The 26,762-nt window shown below is 35.7% G+C and overlaps 1 protein-coding gene across 4 annotated transcripts in view; it reads right to left on the reverse strand.

Moving 5' to 3' along the window:
• SMARCA1 (SWI/SNF related, matrix associated, actin dependent regulator of chromatin, subfamily a, member 1) overlaps window positions 1-26,762 on the reverse strand; it is a 68,600-nt gene that overhangs the window by 27,106 nt on the left and 14,732 nt on the right. For 2 of the 4 annotated variants that reach the window (XM_015105052.4, XM_027963295.3), the window contains exons 7-19: window positions 25,048-25,203; window positions 23,667-23,798; window positions 22,246-22,314; window positions 18,569-18,678; window positions 17,005-17,231; window positions 15,752-15,873; window positions 13,160-13,195; window positions 12,094-12,246; window positions 10,036-10,168; window positions 9,121-9,269; window positions 7,575-7,694; window positions 1,831-1,941; window positions 1,459-1,572 (exon numbers count right to left, since the gene is read on the reverse strand). In XM_015105052.4, coding sequence (XP_014960538.2) covers window positions 1,459-1,572; window positions 1,831-1,941; window positions 7,575-7,694; window positions 9,121-9,269; window positions 10,036-10,168; window positions 12,094-12,246; window positions 13,160-13,195; window positions 15,752-15,873; window positions 17,005-17,231; window positions 18,569-18,678; window positions 22,246-22,314; window positions 23,667-23,798; window positions 25,048-25,203 — 1,632 coding nt within the window. The remainder of the gene's footprint in view (window positions 1-1,458; window positions 1,573-1,830; window positions 1,942-7,574; window positions 7,695-9,120; window positions 9,270-10,035; window positions 10,169-12,093; window positions 12,247-13,159; window positions 13,196-15,751; window positions 15,874-17,004; window positions 17,232-18,568; window positions 18,679-22,245; window positions 22,315-23,666; window positions 23,799-25,047; window positions 25,204-26,762) is intronic. The other 2 variants (XM_027963292.3, XM_042242373.2) reach the window with 1 other exon arrangement.

A 26,762-nucleotide genomic window follows, 5' to 3' on the forward strand; every position in this document is an offset into this window, starting at 1 on the left:
ATAACAGTCAATAAAAGTAACAGAAAATAATCATCTAAAATGTTTAATAATCCCTAGTGGGGTCATGTATATTATGCTTACCTCATGAAATATTATTCACTACTTTATTAATTTTACTATTTTTATTTTACATTTTGAACCTATAATTTGTCTGCTTCTTCAAACGTATCACTGTTTTCCTTTCTTTGAAGCTGGTTTTATACCTGATCTGATGTTCAACCGCGAGTACTTTACTCTTCTACAACTTCCTAAAAAGGATTTTATCCAGTCCTGTTGGTTAAATACATTCAAATTTAATCACATTTCCCTAACCAGATTATAACTAACCACTTTATTTATAAACGTTTTCATTTATATTCACCCTAACTTTCTTGTTCCTATTTAGATTTTTCCATTTCCACTTAGATTCACCTTAAGTTTCTTATCCCTATTTAAATATATCTAAACTTTGATACACAAACAGCAAGCAAAACTTTTTTGTTCTATTTCAAAAGATAGTGCTCTAACTCTGAACAAATAGTAGAAACATTCCAGAGAGTCATTCAGTTCCAAAAAATGAACTAACTTATAAATATCTTATATATATATATGGAGGTCTTCTAGGCACATGACAGCTACTAATCAAAATGATTAGTAGTTCCATAGCTCCATTTATGATAAAGATTCACAATACATTTTAAAACACAGCTTCCAATTCATAAAACAAAAATCTTCATAAAATTATATTAGTGTTAATATCTGCATCATTTTGTTCATTCTATTGGTTATTATACCTTTGGTCATCTCTTTCCATTTACTAGGAAGCCAATTTCAACATAAAGAAATAGCCTGGAATGCTTAATCTCTCAGTGTGATAGCTTTAGTATCACAAACTTTAAATTTCACTCACTGTAAATAGGTTCCTATCTACCTATATAAATATGAAATTTGAATTCTAAAAGATCATTTTAAAATTCCACAATTCATTATCATATTTATCATTATTTTAACACCTAAGTGAACATAATCTACTAACCACGAACCGGGCTTCTATCAGTCTATGAGCAATCAACACGAAAATACTATTTCTTGGTCATTTTGAGGAAAATAATCAAAGATTTCTTATCATCTACCATACATTCACTTATATCTAAATATATACCTATTACTTATTCTACATATTCTTTGAGCACTTGAACACTAGCATTATTAAAATAAAATGAATTTTTAATATTTTTTAATATTTTTAAAATATTAGATAATTCTCCATTAATCTCATTTAGTGATGATATCACTGGTGACTGGGTAGTTTGATACTTTACTTCTAGTAAAAACCTTCTCTTTGGTTTTAAAAACACCACTATTTTTATTTACTCTTAGGTTCTCTCACATTAAAATGGAACACTTTCTAGTCTAGCTTAATACATTACATTAGCTTAAAAGATTATATTATGCTAATCTAAAAAACTGAAAAATTACCTTATAGCCTATTGTCTTCCTATAATAAAGAATTTCCTTTTCAAGGAGCTCAAATAAACGTGGTGGGAAAAATTGAAAATCCTGAACATTTGGCTGTTTTGGAGGTCGTGGAGCCTGTGGGGGAAAAAATGCATTACACACATTATTTGTTTTCAGTTCATGAAGTGAACTTATCTTTTATTATTTCTTATATATATAGAAAAATAAATGCAATGGAATCCATTCATAAGGCTAGGGCATATCAAGTACTTTTCTGTATTGTTATATTTTAGAGACTAAGATTTAGCACTAATATAAGTAAATCTGAATCAGAGACCATGCTACAAGAGAATTCTGCTATAGGACATGAAACCTGGCCTCATACTGCTTTACCTTTGGAACCTTCGGCTCACTAACACGTAAAGCCTCTCTGAAGTAGGCATCCACAGCATAGTTTGCTTTGCGTTCTCGTTTGGGAGGTTCAATCCATTCCACCATTCCAAGCTGTACACAAAAACAAGAATGCAGAGTTTAATTACTCCAAATTGTTTTATAAATATCCAGTACATCAAGGCTATAGAAGTGTGAGAAAACCAAAGCATTAGGAAGAATCAAAACTTGCTTTGTAAAACTCTCACTGGAAGAGACACATGCACCCCAAAAGAATCTGAAAAAATAACTAAATTATGCTGTACACTTGAAACTAACACGATATTGTAAATCAACTATATTCAAAACAAAAAGTGTTTTTAAGTCACAGCTATACATCACAAATTCCAAAACCTCATTCTATATAGCAAGTTTAGGTGCAAAGATGGTTTTGGTTTTTGTTTTTTTTTAAAGTATGTTTTAAGCTTAGCTCTTCCTTATTAGTAATTGAGAAGAATTTGTACAATCTGGTTAATATTTTATGTCAAAATAAATAGTGACTTAATACTGGAGGAAGACTAACATTGGTTCTGGTAACTCTGTTAAGTGTATGAATTAGAAAACAGTTGAAAAGCATAACATACTGAATATCAACATGACAGCCATATATCCCTTCAAATCAAGAGAAATTTTAAAATGAGACCTCTTGGTAAGGTAGTTGTGGGACAAGCCAGTGGAATCAGAAAGACTTGAATTTGAAACAGGTTCTGCCACTTTATCAACTGCATAACTTTGAAGAAATTATTTTTTCCATCTGTAAAATGGGAATAATAATAATACCTACCTGAGGATTACATGTGACCATATATCTGAAAGCATTAGGTAGACTGTCAAGAGCTAAATGTAAGCTATTATTAAACATCCAAAGTGGGGTGATTTGGTAGACAATGATTTGGTAGCATTACAAAACTTAATCCTGATATCAGCTAGAAAAAGTTATTTAAAAGTTAATATACAAATGTGACAAAATGAAGTTCTGGAGTCTGAGGTATGGTTTTCTAGCTCAGATATTTTTCTTGATTTCACAGTAACTAGCCTAGTGCCTTTACATAAAACTGGCCACTAATCTACAATTAATGGTCCCACTCTATTTGACCACATCTACAGGCTGAGCTTTAAGAGTGGATAATACATTTTAAGTATTTTTTAAGCTAATATATTTATTACCTTAAAAATAATTTTTTTAGTTAGCTTAAAAATTAGCTTAAAAATAATAATTTTAAAATAAAAGATAATACATTTTAAGGTACATTTTAAGAGTGGATAATAAACTAAGATGACTAGAATGGTTAGAAATCTACAAATTCTCAGTGTCTAAAGAAGTAAAGGCTAAAGTCAAATAAAATGGCAGTATCCACATATGGAAACGTCTGTGAGACAGAAAAAAACACTTCTTTGTTAGACTAACTGTCTCTTTTAACTCTGTAAGTTCGTAAGAGATGGATAGTATAATGTGAGTTTATGTAAAATGAGAAATACTCACAACAGTGAAATGAGCTGTGTTTTGTTTTTCCCCTCAGATGGGCTAATGTGAGATGACAGTAATGGAAAAGACATTTTTCAATAACCAATATTTTATTTGTCTCAATTGGGGTTAAAATAAATCAATAATAATGACTTTCTAAAAGTAATGTATCTGGCCATTTAACCTATACTTGTGTGAAGGTTTAGGTATTCAAATTTGAAACAAGTATTAAAGGGCAATGCCTGTACTTTCAAAAACAAAACAAATATGCTAAATTAGTTTTAGATAAGAGTACATTAATACAAACTTATTTAGGTCAATTTATTCAGAATCAATGTCAGCCACTGTGACTTAATTCATCAAGTATGGTTATGAACTAATGCAACTAGTTCAACAAATCTTATATGAAAATCTCCCTTACTGTGCAATTTCCATGATATGTATGAACAACATTTTTGCAGGTTTTCAATTCTTTTCAAAGGATGGTATGAACCTATTTTAAGAACCTATCTAAAAAATAACAAAACACATTATAATCTCAACTCAGAATATTCAGAAAAATTCTGATTTAATCATTCAATTATAAAAGTATGTCATCATAATTGTTATTAAAATTTTTTGTATCTGCACATCATTATTTTCTCAGAAGCACAGGAAAATATGTTATATTAGAAATGACAAATATTTTATTAAGCCTAATTTTCCCCTAAGAATGTAGATAAGATGCACCAGTGATGGTTAGACTCTTCACTGTTTAATATTTTCTACTTCAAAAAACACTCTTAAAACCAATAAGCCCACAGGAATAACTGCAAAATTAATTTTTAAAAAGTCACATAATGAGATCTAAAAAGCATATTAGGAAGGCAGTTGCTACACTGTGCATGCAGGCTATCACCTCCATCTCATCAGAGTAAACCATAAATGGTCTCAATTAAGGTTAGAGATGGAATAACTAGATAGATTTTGGTCAAGATACTAAAAACTAACCAGGAATAATGGTAGCAACAAAGCGCTATTACCATATTAGTTGCAATGCAAATTAAAATGACTCACCTCTCATTTTTCAATAAAATCAATATCTAAGAATAAGTTTTTATTATAAAAAATTCATTCTGTCAGTTTAAAAATATAGCAGCTTTATAGAGCAATTTCAGCAACAAAATAAAAATGACAGAATTGTATTATAACTAAAAAAATAAATATTCTTAAGTCCATGCTGATATAAATAAATGAGTATATAAATAAACGGGGAGAAGGGACTTTTCCTTACAGAAAAATCCCAATTAATAAATATAGATGGAATAAAGGAAATACAAAATTACCGTTAGGTGAACACCACAATAACTATTGTAAGCAAACTCCACCAAGAGATGCCAAAATCAGTGTGTAAAAGTTTGAGGAGTAGCTCCCCCCACCAAGATATCTATCAATTACAAAGAGAAATTCGGTAACTCTACAGTGGAAAAATCCAGCAGGCGCCACCTCAACAAAGTGACTAAGATTAAAGTTCCCAGTAACACAACATAGTGACATCATGTTCCCTGGTATGAAGTACTGAGAAAGACGTAACATCCCTTCCAAGGCATTCTTGCCAAAAATGCATAATCTCAATCAAATCATGAAAAAAAAAAAACCCAAAGTGAAAGACAAACTACAAGACAGCAGAAAAATACTGTTCAAAAGTGTCAATCTCATGAAAAACAAAGAAAGACTGAGAACTATCACAGATTAGAAGAGACCAAGGAGACGCAGCAATGAAATGCAATGTGAAGACAATGAGAAGACAAACCACAGACTGAGAGAAACCAATGTTTCATGTAAACTCTGAGAAGAAATAAATCGTCTTATTTAAAAAAAAAAAAAAGACAGCTGATAAAAGACTGTTATCCAAAATATACAAAGAACTCTTAAAACTCACTCAATAATAAGAAAACAATTGATCGGATTTTTAAATGGGCAAAAGATCTGAATAGACACCTCCCTAATGAAATATACAGATGGCAAATAAGCAAGTGAAAATATGCTCCACATCATCCATCAGTGAAATACAAATTAAAACAAAGACATACTACTACACTGCATGCTTGCTCAGTCGTGTCCCAGGTATCGAACCCACATCTCCTGCACTGGCAGGCAGATTCTTTACCACTGTGCCACCGGGGAAGCCCCATTCACGGCCCATGAGAATGTAAACAGTATGGCCATTTTGGAAGACAGGTTGTCAGTTTCTTACAAAATTAAACATTCTTACCATACAATCGGGGCTTCCCTGGTGGCTCAGTTGGTAAAGAAACTACCTGCAATGCAGGAGACCTGAGTTCTATCCCTGGGTCAAGAAGATCCCCTGGAAAAGGAAATGGCAACCCGCTCCAGTATTCTTGCCTGGGAAATCCCATGCGCAGAAAAGCCTGGTGGGCTACAGTCCATGGGGTCGCAAGAGTCAGATTTGACTTAGCAACTAGACCACCACCACAATGCAATCCAATAATCGTGCTCCTTGGGATTTACCCAAAAGAGTTGAAAATCTATATCCCCACAAAAACCTGCACATGAATGTTTATGGCAGCTTTTATTCATAATACCAAAACTTGGAAGCAATCAAGATGTCCTTCAGTAGATAAATGCATAAACTGTAGTACATCAGAAATGGATCTTAGCACTACAAAGAAATGAGCCATCAAGTCATGAAAAGATACAAAGCAACTTTAAATGCATATTACTAAGTAAAAGAAGCCAAGCAGGAAAGGCTACATACTGTATGATTCCAACAATATAATATTCTGGAAAGGGAAAAACTATGGCAATAGTACAAAGATCAATTGTTGTCAGGGGCTGAGAGGAGGGTGGGATTACTAGGCAGCACACGGAGGAGTTTTAGGGCAATGAAACTATCCTGGATGATATTATAATGGTGGATATCAATCATTTATAAATTTATTGAAACCCACAGACTGTACAATTCCAAAAGTGAACCCTAATGTAAATGATGGCCTTTGTATGATAATGATATGTCAATGTAGGTTCAACAGATATGAGATGTTGATAGTGTGGGAAGCTGTTGGGGGGTGGCGCAGATAGAATATGGGAACTCTTTGTATTTACTACTGCTTTTTGCTATGAACCTAAAACTGCTCTTAAAAATAAAACTGCTTTTAGAAACTGAAAAGTGGGATCCTGGATTGTAAACCCTGGAACAGGGAAAGGATACTAGGGTACTGGGGAAAAAGGTTAACTTTCTACACTTGATCACTGTAATATGATTAGGTAAATTGTTAACATTACAGTGAAAGCTGAGTAAAGGATATATGTGAACTCCGTACTATTTTTTTGCAATAAAGTCTAAAGCCATTTCAAAATTAAAAGTTTCAAAAATTACAGCCATAATTTCAATTTAAACAGAGAAAATAAACAAAATTTCCATTTTTTTCAAGGGAACTTTGTGGCCCATGAAGTATATTACAAGGCATTATTTTATGAGACCACCTGTAACAAAGTCCTTCCAGCATTTAACGTATATGTCAACAGTAATATTATTACTAAAATGTAATTATTACTAAATACTGCACATTTTGTTCTAATTGCTCTAAAATGTAATTATGACAACTTCCATTTGATTGGTGAAAACACTGATTATCTAAAGTCACTTGATTATGGTTACCAAGGGGAAACGGGAGGAGGGATAAATCAGGAGTTTGGGATTCACATATACACACTTCTATATATAAAATAGATAACCAACAAGGGCCTACTGTACGGCACAGGGAACTATACTCAATATTTTGTAATGACCTATAAGGGAAAGGAATCTGAAAAAAAATATATGTGTACATGTAACTGAATTGCTTTGCTGTATACCTAAAACTAACACAACATTGGAAATCAACTATACTTTAACTAAAAAAGATTTTAAAGTCACATAATTAGTAACAGAGTTATGATTTTAGCTTCAGAATCCAGCAACTCAACCAGAATCCTATACTACTTCTCAAAAACCAAAGTAGTGGTAGAGTAATAGCAGCAACAACAAAAATGATGATGATGATAGTGGTAATAATAATAACAATAAACAACCAGCAAAATATATTAAAGATATCCTGTGGATAAGATGATTTTGACCTACATCACTTCCACTCTATAGTAGAGTACTGTAACAGGTAAATGCCCATGTTTTGTTAAATATTTAATTGCTATAGGAAGAAATGCTAATCTGAGAATCTAATGGTTGACAGTAAAATGTTACCTTCTGTTTTTCTCTATAATCTTCTCCTTCAAACTTGTACAAACTTTGTTCAATGTCCATTCTAAAATTTCTCAGAGAAGACTCTCCCATTTTCTGCAAGCGTTCATTCATCTCTGCGGTCTAAAATTGAATGCATTGAAATTAGAAAATTATCACTGAATTACTTATAAAAATCTGTGAATTCTCTGTCTTTTAAAAGCAATTATTGATATGAAATATACAATCTGTTCATTTATAAGGTAATAATGCAATGCTAACATCAAACTTGAATATAAATTTAATTTAGCCCAAGTATTTTAAATATTTCAACGGTTCTTCTTAAGTGCTCTCACTAAGGCTTTCTCTAAAATCTTTCATCATTAAAAATGTAGCCCTATTATAATTTCTGCTGCATAATTTTAATGGGACACATGGTAATGCTAAAACAAAGGCAATCTTGGACTAAATAACACATCTGTACACTAATAGGAAACACAGTAATACAAGATTGCTCAAAATCCAACATATAACCTCAAATACCTGAAAAGATGCTCAATATCACTAATTGTCAGGGAAATGCAAGTCAAAGCCACAGTGAGATAGCATCTCACACCTGTTAGAATGGCTATTATCAAAAAGACAAGAAATAGCAAGTGTTGGTGAGGATGTGAAAAAAGAGGAACCCTTGTGCACTACTGGTAAGGTACAGCCACCATGGAAAACAGTATGAAGGTTGCTCTAAAAATTAAAAATAGAGCTACCATATGATCCAGCAATTCTAAATTCCACTTCAGGGTATTTATTTGAAGGAAATGAACTCATTAATTCAAAAAGATACCTTCACCCCCATGTTTGTTGCAGCACTATTTACAATAGCCAAGACAGGAATACAACCTAAGTGTCCATCAATGGATGAATGGATAAAGAAAATGTGGTGTATATGGATACAACGGAATATTATTCAGCCATTAAAGAGAAGGAAATCCTGCCATTTGAGACAGGATGGATGGACCTTGAGGCTATCATGCTAAATGAAATAAGTCAGGAAAAGAATGGAGAAGGACATGGCGACCCACTCCAGTATTCTTGCCTAGAGAATTCCGTGGACAGAGGAGCCTGGTGGGCTGTTTCAGTCGTATCCGACTCTGCGACCCTATGGACAGCAGCCCACCAGGCTCCTCTGTCCATGGAATTCTCTAGGCAACAATACTGGAGTGGGTTGCCATTTCCTTCTCCAAGATTATTTCTAATCCCATGCAAAAAGAAAGGTCGTAAAAAGCAGTCCTGATACAAGTGATTAAACAAAAAATTTACTTGGCTTTTAAGTACAGTAAATACCAATATTATAAGTATGAGGTATAAGGTCACTTGATTGTAAACTCTGGCCCTTAGTCTTTCTCACCAAAAATTAAACTGAAAAAATAAAAAATACTAAATTATCCCTAGATATAAATCTACAAATTCTTACAGAGAACATGTGTTATTTGAAACAATGCAATACAATAATTATGCTGAAGTATGTTGATTTTAAAGCAATTGATCAGGAAAAAAAGCCATTTTAACCTACCTTCTTTTCCCCTCTTTCCAGAAGAGTTGTAATGTCTTCATCTGTCAGCTCACTTTCTTTAGAAGCAAAAACATGGGTGGCTCCATGACGTATCATTTGCAACATTTCCTCTTTTGCCATCTTGTTAGACTGTTGGTCAATGAGTCTTCCTAATAATAAAAATAAAAATTGTATATATTCAATTATATTTCAGAGAAAGCATAGCATAATAGTTCTAATCAGACACTACTACATTTAACCATGAGTCTGCCTGCAATGCAGGAGACCTGGGTTCAATTCCTGGGTCGGAAAGATCTCCTGGAGAAGGAAATGGCAACCCACTCTAGTATTCTTGCCTGGAGAATCCCAAGGACAGAGGAAGCCGGCAGGCTACAGTCTATGGGGTCACAAGAGTCGGACACGACTGAGTGACTAAGCACACATTTAACCATAAGTAAAGCTTTACAGCAGAAAATTAGTGAACTTTGAAGTAGTTTTTTAAATGAATAACCCTGCAAGTTTTTCTTCTACCATACCTTCTCTTTCAATATGAATTTCCTTTTATAAAATTCACTTAAAACACAGGAGGACAAAAACATTTTTTCATCTTCAAACTTCATTTCTCAGATCAAATTTCTCTGAATGAAAAGGCACCCTCTAATACATATTTAAAATTTTTAAGCCAAACTTTATCTGCTACATAATATCAAGTTCTTCAAAAGACATGCCACTGACATTCAACTATAAGCTAGTGAGGTTAAACTACCTACCCCATATACTGAACACTAGGTTTCAAAATGGGGATTTTTTTTAAATTTGACTTTCTTCTCTAAGATTGCAGATTTTGGTCAACTATCATTAAAAGTAATCTCTTTTGAAGAAAACTGCATGTGTTTTTCCAAAGAAATATCTAAGTAAGTTTATACATATAAATACCTTGTTGTATGACAATTGAATCCAGTCTCAGTTTTATCTCTGCTCTTTCAACAATCCTTTCTTCAACAGTGTTGTCAGTGATGAGACGAAACACACGTACTGGCTTCTTCTGACCAATACGATGTGCCCGATCCTAGTAGAAAAAATCCTAATATAAGACACTGGGTATTCTGGATAAAATGTATGGTATAGCTAGCTTATGCTATAAAATTCTGAAAATAAAATTAGTTCCTGATCTCTCTAGACTGGCCACTTTTGAAAGAAGGATAATAAATATTAAGACTATCTAGAGAACCCTGGGAACAAATAAATCCACAAATATTCTACTGTATTATTAATGGAAATTTCCAGAAGGACAAAAGACAAAAGCCCTTGATAAGGTCTAAAAAGAGCTGAAAGCTTCTGGACTGAGTTACTGAGTAACTTTAAGCCATTAAATAAAAATATCTTCCACCCTAGCAAGGAGTTTTTTAAGTGAGGGGCAAAGTAGTTAACAAGGGTTGCTATGGTGGCAAAAGTCAGCTTTCTCTCATCAGCAAGCAGTTCTTTCTGCTTACTGAGGCAATTCAGCGATCTGCAGTAAAGGGTCATAAACATTAATGGGAGATTAATACCCTTACTGTATGGTCTAGAATTTAGTCCTGTGGTTTACAGTTGGTAAAGGTGACAGGTGGCAAGTTCAGATAACAGATAAACAGCTAGGGGGAGTATTTTTAAAAACCCCAGAAGCTCTCAGCAAATATGTGAAGGGAGAAGGGTAGCTGAGCAAAAGAAAAAAAAAAAAAAGCAAAGAAACAAGTTTCAAACAGCCCTGTACTAAATATAAAAACACCAGCACCAGTAACAGTTTCAACACAGCACGCTGAAAGAGAATGCAATACCCCTACACACATTTACATTTCAAACTCAAATCAGTAAATTGTGAAAGATCAGCTATACTCTAACACTTTTAAGGAAATGAAGTGTTGTCAACAGGTTTTCCAGTTCACTAACACTAATTTACCGGGACTTACTCCTACCGAGTCAGATCAAACACGCTAAAGTAGTAGTAATTGGTGCTAGTGGTAAAGAACCTGCCTGCCAATGCAGCAGACATAAGAGAGGCAGATTAGATCCCTAGGTTGGGAAGATCCCCTAGAGGAGAGCATAGCAAGCCATTCCACTATTCTTGCCTGGAGTATCCCATGGACAGAGGAGCCTGGTGGGCTACAGTCCAGGGTCACAGAGTCGGAGTCCAACTGAAGCAACTTAGCACCAGCAGCAGCATGCCAAAGCATGTGGATTTTAAAATGTCCTAATGTAAGTATTTTCAATTCTCTATTACAAAAGAAAAGGGAGGACTTCTAAGCTCTGCCTCATTGGCATATGATTTTGTTTCCAAAGACAGTCAATTGTCCCCATAATTCTGGGGATTTTGAATGCATAGCTATTCTGTATCTTTTTACTTCTGAAATTAAATTCACCTTACAACTTGAGTCACAGTGACTGAAGTTGTAGCTCTAGTTCAATAAATGATACCATGATTAAAAGTAAGAAAAGCTCTTTGAATTTTTTAGGGTGGAATAGTTTCTGATAGTGTCTCTAGGTAGCAAATGTTTTCCTGGAATATATTCCTTTGTTACATTTTCACCTTCTTGCTCCAGTTGTTTTATTACAGAAGTTAAAATCCTATCTCTCCCAATTTTAGTGCTAAGGATTTTAATATATTTAGTTGTTGAGCAGAATAATACTTAGAGACTAATTTTTAATCCCTTATCATTCAAACATGAATGTACCCTCTTCAATATTTAGGAATGGGGAAAAATTACATTTGTGTTTCATGATAAAAGCCAAAATCAACACAGAAATGCTACAGTTGGATTTGGCATCTATCTGTTTTCATTTCGTTTTTGCAATTAGCATAGCAACTTTTTTTTTCCAAAAAAAATCTATTTTAACATCTACCAAACCTCCCAAAGATTGCTACTACCCTTTCATCATAAATTACCTTCATGCTGTATAAATAGCAATAGTTTTCTTAACTAAGATAAATTTCTGTTATCATTAAAGATAACTAACCATAGCTTGCAGATCCACCTGTGGATTCCAGTCTGAGTCATACAGTATAACCACATCAGCACTTGCCAAGTTAATTCCGAGACCTCCAGCCCTGGTACTCAGCATGAAGATGAATTTGCTACTATTAGGAATATTAAAGGCCTCTATTGCTTCCTTTTTTTTAATTGATAGGAGATGGAAGAAAAAGAGAGAAAAATAAAATTATATTACCAGAGTTCTTAAGAAATAAACATTTTAACATGCATGCTCAAACCCCCACTTTGTAATATTCTTCCACCTTCAAAAATACTTAAGCATCTATCCATAAACTGCACTGTGTATACAGTAAAAAAGTATATTAAATAACGTAACTAATCTTTAGACACTTATACCAGTAAAGACAAACAATCACAAAGACAAATTTAACTAAGCAAGTGATAAATTGTTTTAAAATAAAAATAGTGAAAATGTTTTAATTGAGAGCTAAAATTTATTTAGGGGGTAAAATGTCAGATATCTCAACTTCATTCCCATTAATTTATGAAGGATTAATAAAGAAGATATAGTTTAGAAGACCAACCAAGAGAGGAAAAAAAAGTTTAGAGATGGGAATGAGAGCAACAGATAAAGGGGAGGTAGGTAGATTTACTACCATACGGTGAAAAGGAGCAAACAGGGAAGTAATGAGGAAAATCAGGAAGGTAATCCATGGATATTTAGTAAAGAGTCTTAAAAATTAATAGGACATTAATATCCTTACTATATAAAGATCTCAATTAATTAGAAAAAAAAAAACACTAAGACCCCAATAGAAAAATGAGGAAAAAAAAAAAGGACAGTACACAGAAGAACAAATACAAATGGCTAATAAACACAAGAATAATGTTCAGTCTCACTAGTCATCAAGTAAATGCAAATAAAAAAACAATACCATTTTTTGAAGATTAAAAGAATGATAATACTCAATGTTGACGAGGGGGCGATGAGACGGGCACTCTCATACATTGCTGCTGGGAGTGTAAATTGGTACAACCTTTCTGGAAAGCAATTTGGCAACATGCATCAAGAGTCTTAAATGTGTTCATACCCTTTGACCCAGTAATTCCACTTCTAGGAATTTATCCTAAGGAAATAATCAGAGATGGGCACAAAGATTTATGTAGAAGGACTTTTACTTAAGCATTATTTATAATAGTGAAAAATTGGAAACAACCTAAATGATCAACAACAGGGGGATAAATTATTTACGGTATGTCCACAGGATGAAACAGTACACTGAAATTACTTTTACGGTGATTTTTTTTTTACTAATATGGGGAAATACAACACAGTGTTGAGTAAAATGTATCAGGATACTGAACTTTATATGTAGCATATACAGTATAAAATTAATTACTTATATATTATATATGCATAGAAAGATCAGCCAGAACTACTTTTATTTTCCCAAAATTTCCTTGGCAATCATAGATCACTTTTATAATCATGAAATACAGGAAGTTCTATTTTTAAGGAATGGAATGGCATGGTCAAAAGCTGCAGGCAGAGAAGGCGACTCTGCTGCAGTCCATACAGCATGTAGAGGGGCAGTACAGAAAGCAGCATGGTGTAGTGAGAGGCAATTTGGTGTAGAGGAAATAGCAAAAACCTGGGTGTGAGTCATAACTCTACCATTTATTACACATGTGGTTCTCAGCAAGCATTTAACCTCTCTGGGACACAGTTTCAAGTGGAGCAAATTACTTCACTGAGCTGCTAGGAGAATTCAACTGGAACTATAAAGTTGCCTAGCTTATAGCTGTTGCTTGATAAATGTTAGCTCCTCTCCCTATAAAAGTGAGGTTAAAGTTAAGATAAGTCAAGGTTACAGAAGCTAGCTGAATTTAGCTATACCTATGGCAAATCTGAGTGCTATTGAGAAAGAACTGCTTATGAACAGCTCGTGAACAATTTGAGTAAGGAATCCAAGGTGGATTTCCACTTCTTATTGGGAAAATAGATGAAATGCTTATCTGAACGATGACATGATGGGAAGGCAGGATGTTTCCAAAATAAAATGAACAGCTCTCACTGTGCTGCATCTAAAGTCAAAACATGTGATTCCAACTCTCTGAAGGGAGAACATTATTTAGCATTTTAAGAGACCAGATAATTGGGGCATAATTAGGTAAAGTCCATATTATTCATGAGCAGAGAGATTAGTCAGAAATGCAAATTGGCTATTTGAGATCAGAAAGCACCTACTCTTCTGCTTTAATATCATCTTCATTCCAGGAAGAAGGGCCATCTTGAATGCTACTATATGGCCTATGCTTCATGTGGACTGGCAGAAATCCATTCTCAGGAATAAATCAGCAAAAGCCCAATAAAGTTTTGAGTTACCATTTCCAAGAGAGTCAGACTATAGAGCAGGGAACAGTGTAAGCTTTGAAATATCCTTATTTATAAATATTACCACAACTGTTTCCCCACAGTGGGTAGCAGGGAAACCCTTAATGTGAAAAGGGCCTATGCTTCTGCTATAGGAGGCACACAAGGGACAGAGTGCCCACTGCAGCGATGGAAGGACAAGGACATAGGCTGAGAGTCTCTGTGGCCTGAGAAGGGGTCCGAGAGCTGAGAAGTGAAAAGGCCTGTGTGCACTTTCATGACCTGTGATCTATACTACAGTGCATGGTACAAAAACTATGTTCATACCTATTCTATCCAGTGATCCTCACAACACTGTCAGGAAAACAAAAGCCTAGGCATTAATAGTACCCTTATAATATATACAGTTAAAGATACTGAGGCTCAGAGGATTAAATAGCTTGCACACATAATGGTGGAGTTGATGTTAAATTCAAGTCTTCAGAAACCAAGCTCAATGCATTTTCCACTATACCATGAAATCACGGTCTCTGCCCACAGCATGAGTATAGACTTAAAACAGAGGCCAAAGACAGAGCCCTGAAGGATCACAGAAAAAAGAAGATAAATTAGCAAAGCCCTCCCTCAGAAAAAGTGCTTTAAAGGGTTTTATATACATTAGACCCCTGATATTCATGAGAAATAATCTTAAAATCTGTAAGAATTTCCACGTTAACAGATACTGGGTGCTAGACAGGCTTCCTCATTAGCTAAGTGACTCATTCCTGCACACCAACCTTTTAGTCTTCCAAGATCCAACTGAATGATAAGCACCTGTACCTATGTCATTCAATTTCAGTTTTACAAAGTGTCTATTGAGATCATTTCCTTTACAAATTATTGTCTCATGAGTCCTTACAGTTGCTCATAAACTGAAAAAGTCTCAACTGTTCAACTCCATGAATAGCGAGGGTCTAATGTAGGAGGCAAATCAGACAAAGAAAATGACGTAGAATCAAGGGTCAAAGAGGAAGCTGAGAAACAGCAAGTCAAAAAGCCAGGGATAGCAGTGGTTAGAGGAGGTAAGGATGTGATGGTGCAGTGTCCTTTTGATAAGCGAGGATGTCTTTGAAAACCTTGGAAAGAATGATTTGTAAAGAGCCAGTGTAATGAAAGTCCAGCTGAAGATCTCAAGGACCAAAAGATGGTAGTGAGCAATTCAATGCAACTAGCTAAAGAAAAGGCCAAAATTCAAAACTACCTAATGATGAAAAATATGGCGTAACTGAACTCTGATTTTTCAAGTCTTGTTTTATTTTCTCTTCCTCACCTCTCTTTCTTCATGGGGGGTTTGTCCATCCAGTCGACAATACTCGTAACCACGCCACATACAATAATCCTCCAAAATGTCCAGCAAGCGTGTCATCTGGCTAAAAATGAGAACCCTTGAACCTAAAACATTTCACCAAAAAAAGGCAAGTTATTCAACTTATGTAAAACTAACTTGAAAGTTACGAAAATAAAGGCAAGCATCATATGCAATATAAATATTTAACACATGAACACTCATACCACTAACGAATACTAAGCCCCCTACACACATCTCTTCAATGGATACTATACAGAAGTATATATTTGTTGAGTTATACATTTTTAAGGTCTTCAAAATCCCACATACATATTGAGATGATTTAAAGTCTGCCTTTACTTTGTCCTAAGGATGTTTCTAGTCTCTCAGGCTCAGGAGGTACACCCCACATTGCTTTCAAGCTTCTCTTCCTAACATACAAGTCTGATTGTGTCATTCTCCACAGCCAAATCTTGTGCAATCACCCACACCAGCTTCAAAATAACCCAAAACCCATAAAGCATAGTTTAAATGGCCTTTTGTAATAGCCCCAATTCATCTTCCTAGACTCATCCACTGCCACTCTATCCAGATACCATAAGCTCCACATTCCCTTCTTTCACACCTCTGCTTCATTGCAGAGATGGAAAACCCTTGCCTTCCTTTTTTTCCACTGTTTACTCCTACACATTCTGCAGTGCTCACCCCAAATGTCATCTTTGTGAAGACTCCCTCAACCCCTAATATCTTGGCATATCAGAGCACTTATCAAAATGACTTGCAATTATGCCTCCTCACTGCACTGTGAGCATCTACAAGGCAAGGACTGTTGTCTTATGCATCTTTGTATACCCAGCCCATAGGGGCTTCCCAGGTGGCACAGTGGTAAAGAATTCACCTGCCAATGCAGGAGCCACAGGAGACAGGGGTTCTATTCCTGGGTTGGGAAGATTCCCTGAAAGAGGAAATGGCAACCCATTCCAGTCTTCCTGCCTGGGAAATCCCATGGACAGAGAAGCCTGATGGGCTACAGTCCACAGGGGCACAAAAGAGTCAGTCACAACTTATCGACTAAACAACAACATATACAGCCCACAGGACAATTCCTAACCAAAGAGTAAGTACTCACAATGTGTGCTGAATAAGTGAATGAATGAATGATGAATGACTAAGCAAAATGTTATTCATATACAATATTAAGTTATTTCACATTACTTTGAAGATCTGTAACTTACCCTGTTCTTTGAGTTTGGCCAATAGTTTATCAAGGACTACCATTTTACCACTGTTGCTAACAATGTGCTCATCAGTGGTGTAGGGGGGACCAGGTTCAGCACCATCAAACAGGTAAGGATGATTACAACACTTTCGAAGCTGCATCAGAATGTTTAAGAGTCGCATCTTGTCCATTTTGCCAGCAGAGTTTAAAACATCAATATCTTTCATCAGGATTTTTGTATACCTAAAAAATTAAACTATAATTAATCATCAACTATTATACAGGCTTAACACCATCAAGAAATGTCCCTTTGGAAAGAAAAATGTCCTTTTGATAATCTGCTTAGATTCCTATTTAAAGAAAAACAAAAAAAATCTGATTGGAGACTAAATCTGATGAGAAAAAAAACAAAAAACTAGCGAGGATTTGAGTATTTTAACTTGTGTGCTGCCTATAAACCGATTTCCTCCTGCTTTATCCATTGCTAAAAATTGCCATCTGTTGATAACAATTCAGACAACTGTGTACAATAATTATTTAATAACTACAATATTTGCTCAAAGTTGGCATCCAGCTTTTACTTGTTTGAGCTAAAAACAGTTGCAATTTCTTATACCTGTCTTCATAGGTCATTTTTTTCTGACACTATAAACATTTTTACTGCCTTTTCCAGACCTTCCCCCAGGAATAAAACAGATGTATGTATGCACCTGGGGAGTAGTAATATTTAATTCTAACAATAGCCAACTTGTACTGAGTGCAAGTGCCAGGCATATGAATCATCTTGTTAAATCTTCACAACTCTGAGATATGTACTAGGGTCACCACCACTTTACTGATGGAAATTCAGGCAGCTAAAAGAAGTGAAACAATTTATTCAGAGCCACAGAAAGGGACAAAGCAAGGGTTTGATCTTACTTCTGAGTCTAGAGAAATATGCTCTTTATCACTACCCTATACTGGCTTCAATAATAAAGAACTGTCTATATAGTATAAGTTACCTAATTTCATTTATATAAGCAACATTTTGCTTCTCTTATAGCATTATTACATTATTAACATGTTCAATTCATATCAAATTTATGATTCTGTGTGACTCCTCTTGTCAATTTCCTGTTTTGCTTGTATTTATCAAACCAATCCAGCTTCTATTTTTATAATATCTACAATCACTGATATTTTCACTCATTATTATGGTTATTACTATTTTCATTGATGGAAAAAGCAAGAATAACTAACAAATGTGCCAATGATATTATCCCCTTTAACTCTGACATCCTTCTTATAAGTATTATTATCACCATTTTACAGAAGGGAAATTGAGGTTACATAATTTGTCCAAGCTAAACAGTCATTAAGAGGCAAAGCATGGACTCAAACACAGGTCTACAGACTCCCCATACTCTATCCTAAAGGTTAAATAAAATACTCATCAACTTTATATTAAAATATTTGAACTACTTAACTTGGCACTTAAACCTAAAATGTACTTTCTGAACTAAAGTCACAATTGAAACACTACAAAGCTAATTTTTAATAAATCTTTATACATAAATTCTAGCAGAAATAAAATAACGCACCATTCCCGCTGCATTTTACTCAGTCCCAAGTAAATCTTGATTTCCTTTTTAGGAGGCAGACTCTTCTCCACATCAGTTTTTATTCGACGTAACAAAAATGGTTTTAAAACCTAAAAAGTGAGAGTTTTTATAAATGTTTATACAACATTCACTATTATAAACCATTTATTTCATTGATAACACTCTGAGGTGAAATTTACTTCTCACTGTATAATCTGAAAAACACTACCAACACCAGTTGCTACTTTTCTTGGTAAAAAAAAGAACCAAGTAATGGCCCATTAGCAAATCAGAATAGGGGGCCTAAATTAGACATCCATGATTTGATAGCACAAAAGACAATAAAAATTAAGACAACAAGATTACTGACTATTGAAAAAGTACCAAAAAAAACCTTTTTAAAATAATCTGCTGTCATATAATATTTGTAAACCTGAGAGGAAATCTGAAATCAGAGTATGAATCAGAGTGTCTCTAAAAATGAAATAAAAATTCAAGCCATTTAAAAATGGCTTTAAATATGTGAATGAGAAGAAAATGGTTCAATGAAAAAGAAGATCAGAACAAAAAGAAAAAAACATGAAATTATCCATGTATACCTACAAGGCAGATTCTACTACAAGAAAAAAACATCTGTAGGGCACCTGAATGTGCCAGACAATGTACCATGAACTTTAGATAGAGTATTAAATCCTTACAATAAGTCTCTGATGGAAAGACATTTATTTCAATTTTAGTAACATCACCAAAGTCACTCTGCTAGTAAATGGTAGAAACAGTAATCAAACCCACATCAGGCTGATTTACATTTAGCTCAGTCCCTGATTAGCAGTTGTAAACTGGGCAAGTTCTTTAACTTTTCCAAGCCTGTTTCCTCATTCATTTATCCAAAACATATAGATTTATGGTCTATACCTATGCTAAGCATTTTAGATGGGGGAAAAGATACCTATTTCCAAGGCTGCTGTGACAATCTGTGGTAGCACATAAGTAGAGTTTAACCACAACAGACATCAGTAAACTGTAGCTATTATTACTAGAGATCCATGGGAGGTAAGGAAAAGGGAAGTGTCAAAGAAGACTTCTGGTTTCCTGTTTGGGCCTCTTAAATTTGTCTAAGTTGCATTTTTAAGAGTTTAAACTGTCTGTGAGACATTTAGGCAGAACACGCACATGGCAGTGGGATATGTAAGTCTTGAGCTTAGGAGAGAGATAGGAGAGAGAAATTTGGGAGTTATAAGTATAGAGGTATAGCTGAAACTATGGGAGTGATCCTCCAGGAGAGCACATTTGAAAAAGGAAATCAAAGACAAAGCCCTGCAACACTAAACTTTCAGGGACAAAGAAAGAAAAGCCCATGATGGAGACAGAAAAGAGCCGCCAGAGATAAGACAAAATGTATCCCATCCCCAGACACTAAAGCAGGAAAGCACTTCAAGCAGGCATGGTTAGAGGTACTAAGTATTACAGAGAAGTCAGGGCACTGACCAAAAGGTATAACGAAAAATCACAAATACTTGTGAGGTTAAGTTTCAGTTGTATTTAATGGTCAGTGGATTCAGAAATGAATAGGACCCATCAGAGACAGAGTAGCCATTCCTCAGAGCTGACCAGGTTCCTGCTATGAGAGGCCCAGCTGTGCTGCAACTTGTATGACAGGATTCTTCCAAGATTTGTCTTCTACGCCTCTGCATTCTTTCAATAAGTTCCCTATTACATAAGCTCACTGGTTTCTGACTTGTTCTGTTTAACTCTAAATAAATATTTACATAACACATGATAACTGGTGGGGCTTCGAGTCAATAAATAAATTTAATGAGCAGTTACTCTGGACCAGGCACACGGGGCACAATGTGGTGGAAAACAGACAGGATCCCTGCCACATTAAGTTTACATTTTTCTGGGGGAGGGGGAGAGAAGGAGAGATGAGCAATACATGTTGTTGTTGTTGTTCTTTTTTTAATTTATAAACAAAGACTGAGATTCTCAGTAAAAACAGCAGACCAAAAAAAAAAAAAAAAGGCAAAACACATCTATACCATCTCACAAAACTCCACTGAGTCAATCAAAATTTAGTTGTACATTTTTAAAAAGAGTGAATACTGACTTCTCTGATAGTCCAGTTGTTAAGACTCGACATTTCCAATTTAGGGGGTGCAGTTTCGATGCCCGGTCAGCCGGGGAACTAAGATTCCCACATGCCACAGGCGTCACGGCCAATAAAAAAGAAGAGTGAATAGACGATTTGGTGGTGGATGAAGAGGGGAGAAACTAAACTTTCAAATAGCTTAGCCATCAAGGGAATAAACCAGAATCATAGCTTGAGAGGGACAGAGTGTTGAGGGAGTACTGTTCTGTGGATGTAGGGAGGAGAGTCTAAGTGTGGGTTAGGGTTTAATGAGGGAGATACTTGAGCATGTTTACATGTTGAGGGAGAAGAGCCAACATGGAGAGAGAGGTAGAAAATTCAGCCAATAAAAAGGAAAAATTAAGGAGAAAAGTCCCTAAGGAAACAGGAAAAGATGAGATCCAGGGTTCATGTTGGAAGAATTAGCCACTGCTCATGAATCTGAGCAAATTCTGGGAGATGGTGGAGGACAGAAGAGTCTGGCATGCAGCAGTCCATGGGGTTGTAAAGAGTTAGACACGACTTGTGACTGAACCACCACCACCAAGAGAAAGAAAACCTCTTCCACTCAAACAGAAGGTAATATAGATGCAGATATTCTTGGAAGATGGATATCCTTCAAGAGTTCCTGCCTAATGACTTTTATTTCCTCTTTGAGAAAGGAATGACGTTACTTGCTGAGAAAGGAGGACAGGGAACACATGCGTTAGAGGTCTCGGGAAGACTGGGGAAAGTCTGAAATAGCTCTTACAGGAAGTGAGAGAGAATACTAAAGAAAGCTACGAAGAAGGATCACCAACATCGTCAAATCCCAGAAGGGGAAGGTATTAAGGGAAAGGTATTAAAGGAAATCAAATCATGTCAGCAAACATGAAAATGTAGTGGTTCCAACCTGTACAGTGGGTGTCATCTTCTTTATCAGTCAGTATTGAGCAGCCTGAGTACAGAGCAGGTCAACTGCTAGTGGTAGAAGCTGAATTCAAACCCAGAGGATAGAGACACAGTTACATAATTGGTTTAGGGCTTTTAGGGCAGAAATGGCAGATCAAGAGAGCAAGAGAGTTTGAGATATTGGCCCCCAAAAAAGTGGTTCAAGTGATAGAGAACCTGCTCCTTGCTGGATACAGAAAATGTAACAATAGAAATGGGCTGAGGGATGAGGGTAAAGCAGAGGTCCAGGCACTGGATGTCCTTGCGAGATAACAGGACAAGTACAAAAGGAGTAACATGAGTGAAAGGATACAAGAAGGGAAAACTGGTATTCAAAGAATGCGATCTCAAGGATCCATGGAGTAGGGGAGAGTGAACAGCCTCTACGGGAGAGGTCAACACTGTCCATGGGACAGTGCCAAAGCAAAAGAGCTGTTCCACAGAGAGGCTGAGGATAGAGTGGGAGCACGCCTCCCAAAGAGGCTGTCAGAAAGGTTGAGAGAGAAAAACACTGAGACTGAGCTCAGAGGCACATCCACATGTTCCAACAGATTCAGTATGTTTTCCAGCTCGGTTACACACACGTAATTACTAAATTTTCCTGTCTGCTATTACTTACTGCGTGAAGTCTTTCCACAAGTTTTTGATCACCAAGACAATTTTTAGTGTCAAACCAAGAATCAAAGTCCTGTGGAGGGGTGAAAATTCTGCAGTAAGTGCATAGTTTTTTTTTTTTTTTAATAAATGTAACATTCTATAAATTCTTATATAACTCATATAGCAATAATTCATTTTAAAAGCACTGTCAAAATTATGTTAACTGTTATGGCCAATATTATTTACTTCTGAAAATAAATACTGGAGCAGTTAACAAAATTTGAACACCATTATACAGGTACTCCATCAGCAGTTTTTCTTTAAAAAAAAAAAAAAAAGGCTTTTATTAGGCTTCCCCATACCATAGCGGAGAAGGCAATGGCGGCCCACTCCAGTACTCTTGCCTGGAAAATCCCATGGATGGAGAAGCCTGGTGGGCTGCAGTCCATGGGGTCCCTAGGAGTCAGACACGACTGAGCGACTTCACTTTCACTTTTCACTTTCATGCATTGGAGAAGGAAATGGCAACCCACTCCAGTGTTCTTGCCTGGAGAATCCCAGGGACGGGGGAGCCTGGTGAGCTGCCGTCTATGGGGTCGCACAGAGTCGGACACGACTGAAGCGACTTAGCAGTAGCAGCAGCAGCATACCACAGCAGAATTATAACCAGTTAAGAGGAGTAGGAATAAGAATATAAAATGGAAGACATGCTAATGCAAATGTTAATCAAACAATAAAAATGAACAAAAGCAAGGTAAGGTATACAAATAAGTAGCTGAACTTGATACTTTTTATTATCAATTAATATCAGTAACGAGGAAAATCAAGCTCCAAAGTCCTTAAATCATTCAATTCTGTTGGCTGCACTGGCATAACCTTGTGTCAATGATAAAAACAGTATAAATCATATTTATAAAATATGTTGCTTTTCAAATCACATATTATAAGCTCTTTAGTACTCACCAAATGTTAATACCTGCAATAATTCAAGATTATTTCAATGACTCTACTTGCTAAACTAGTATGCAGAAACCCTTCCAATTTAATTAAAAGAAAATGTAGAAAGCATTATTCTGAACTCAGCCTACCTCATGTCATAAGTTGTGGTAGCAATGTGATACAGGAAAACTTTAACAGGATAATCTCAAAGCAAAGAAACTTATTTCTAAATATCCCCATTTGAAAAAATTTCTATTCAAGAGCTAAACCACAAAGAATCACAAATAAAAAAGAATTATCAATTTCCATCTATGGCAACCCACTCCATTATTCTTGCCTAGAGAATCCCATGGACCGAGGAGCCTGGTGGGCTATGGTCCACAAGGTCACAAAGAATCGGACACAACTGAAGCAACTTAGCACGCAGGCATACATTTTGTGTTTTGAAAACAGATGTCTGTGAACATAAGAAAAGTATACTTCAAATGCACGACTTAAACTTACTTCTGCAGAATTAAAGACATCAGGCAATAAAAAGTTGAGTAGTGCCCAGAGTTCATGCAGGTTATTCTGCAAAGGTGTTCCAGTCAGGAGCAAGCGGTTAGTTGACTTGAAGTCACGAACAATCTCTGAGAGCTAGAAAAATAAGTTATGTTAACATTGTTTTATTTATTAGAATGTTCAACATTCAGTTCTTCATCCGACGCAAAACATCTTTTGAATAAAAGTTGAAATAACTATTAATCCTAGTTCATGTGACATTGCCACAGTGAAGCACAGCTAAACAAAATATTATAGGGATTTCTACACTTACAAGAATGCAGATCACAGTCGCATCTGAGACCCTTCCCCCACTTTAAAAATTTTATTTTCTTCTATTTTCGGTCCACAGAAACAGTCAGAACTCTATGGAATCCAGGCTGGTCACTTTACAGCATAGAATCACCTTCTCCATGCCAATCATGTCCATCCACCACATCTCACCAACTTCTAACTTGGCCTGGTCACAATTTTTAAGCACCACACCTGAGCCCGTCTTCCCCGAATATCTTATGTTAACTTTCTAAATATAAAACCACAAAAATTAAAGCACAATAAGTAGAAATCATAGTCGCTCAGTCGTGAAGTTGCTCAGTCGTGTCCGAATCTTTGTGACCCCATGGACTGTAGCCCATCAGGCTCCTCCATCCATGGAATTTTCTAGGCAAGAGTACTGGAGTGGGTTGCCACTTCCTTCTCCAAGAAATCACAGTAATCTTATCAATAAAAGGCTCATTTTATATTGCTCTTAAATTAACAATTATTCTCTAACATGTATCCTCTTATCGAGTATTAACTACAAAAAGCACCACCTGGTGATTTTGCTTCAGTTCTGTCTCTGGTTCTCCCAAAGCAGACCAATGACCCAAAGAGAGGTTCATCATCATAACTGATGCTTTTTCTACTGCTGATGGAGTGTAATGGCAAGAAATATTGGTATTTTTCGGTGTTAACACCACACTCTAATTCACACAAGTCAAGTAATTCTAGAAAATGAGTTTTTTTCCTAATCCATAAGGTAGCTCCTCAATAAAAAATAAACCAAAGCAAATGACATTTGTACACCAAATATTGCAAAAATATTAAACACTGCAGCATAACAGAGTTATTTAGACGGCAACAGGTATAGTAAATGAATTTTCTTTACATTAAAAACTGGGTTCAATTTTCATTTATCTTGTAATCGATTATTAAAACTCCAAAATCATTTTTAAAACTGATTTTCATTCACATTCTGTGAATAAAATCACAATCTATCACTTTTTAAATTCTGAATAGAGAAAAGTAAACCAATAGATGTGGTAGTTAAAAGAAACTTTAATACAGATATTCAGAACTAGCTTACCTTAGATTTTTCATTCTTTATTCTGTGAGCCTCATCAATGACAAGGTATCGCCAGTGAAACTTTTTGAATACAGATTTTTCTTTAATTACCATCTCATAAGAAGTAACACAAACATCCCACTCTCCTGGCATCATTTCATCACGAATAAAAGCAGCCTGATGCAAAACAAAGTTCCTTATATTAGAATATGCTGACAAGATGTCACAGAATTAAAGCATCAAGAGACTATTCTAGAATCATTCGGTCTCATTCATTTTAGAGATAGGAATGCTAAAGCCCAAAGGTACTTTATGGTCAATTATCTGGATGACATGCTAATACTTCCATTAACGAAAGAGAAGCAAAGGTTTCCATTAAACAAGTACAGTATATTCAGTGAACTGGAGAAGGTCATATCACCAAAAGATGACAATTATTCTTCATACCACAAGGGAACAAAAGGACATGGGCAAAAGGAACTACTTTCTGAATACCATACTCTTACCAAGATCCAAGCACTAACCAACGTGATATCATTTTGATAAATGCTGCTGCTTCTGCTGCTGCTGCTGCTGTCACTTCAGTCGTGTCCGACTCTGTGCGACCCCATAGACGGCAGCCCACCAGGCTCCCCCGTCCCTGGGATTCTCCAGGCAAGAACACTGGAGTGGGTTGCCATTTCCTTCTCCAATGCATGAAAGTGAAAAGTGAAAGTGAAGTCGCTCAGTCATTTCGGACTCTTCCGACCTCATGGACTGCAGCCTACTAGGCTCCTCCGTCCATGGGATTTTCCAGGCAACAGTACTGGAGTGGGGTGCCATCGCCTTCTCCATTTGATAAATGAAAAAAGCTCAATATACATGAGTGATTCCAACCTTCTGAGATCTCTCCTAGGTTTCTTTCACTTTCTAGCAGGGATGAGTCATAAACTCTGTTAAAGGGTCATGAAAGCCCATTAGTGTTTTTGTGAAAATCCTAATGTTATGAGGCTACAAATGTGATTTTATAAAGGAGGCTTGCTCTATCTACTACAAGAATCTACTTTTTTTAAGTGAGACTGCTTAAAAGTATTTTTAAATCTTCATGTGGTCAATGTGCAATGTGACTGAAAGCACTTCTAATGTGTATTAACTGAATTCCAGATCATCTCTATCATGGGTTAAAACAAAACCAAAAAGGCTAACAAGGAGCAGCAAAATCTACACTGAGAAGGGGCTGATTAGTACTGTAAATCTGAAATGACAGTGCTCAAACATAACTAACTGTTCATCTCAAAGTCGTTATTTCATAAATTCAGTCGTGCACCAAACACACCAGGGACACTGTTAACAAATATTCAACGAGTGCCCACTATGTATAAAAGGACTGCCTGGACTGAAGGAGAGGACAGGAAAAAAAGTCTTCTGTAGATCTCAGCCTCACCCTGGGAAGTGGTCATAGTCAAAAAGTTAATTAAGACATTAGGGAGTTAGAGGCAAAATAAAAAGAACCAGAGCACCAGACCCCATCTGGTCCTGCAAATACTTTATCCTTATTAGAGTCTGTGAAATACTCAGTTTAATGGTTCCTCCTACAGTTTCACAGAACATACACATATTTTAATTTAAATTAGCTCTGCTTTGTAACTTGTGTAACTATTTGATAGTTTCAGAGTTAAATATCGACAGAACATTCAATATCACATAATCCAAAAGTTCTCATAGGTGACAAAAATTAAGGCCCTTTGAGATTCATT

The sequence above is a fragment of the Ovis aries genome, chromosome X (assembly GCF_016772045.2).
Source record: "Ovis aries strain OAR_USU_Benz2616 breed Rambouillet chromosome X, ARS-UI_Ramb_v3.0, whole genome shotgun sequence".
Lineage (NCBI taxonomy): Eukaryota > Metazoa > Chordata > Mammalia > Artiodactyla > Bovidae > Ovis > Ovis aries.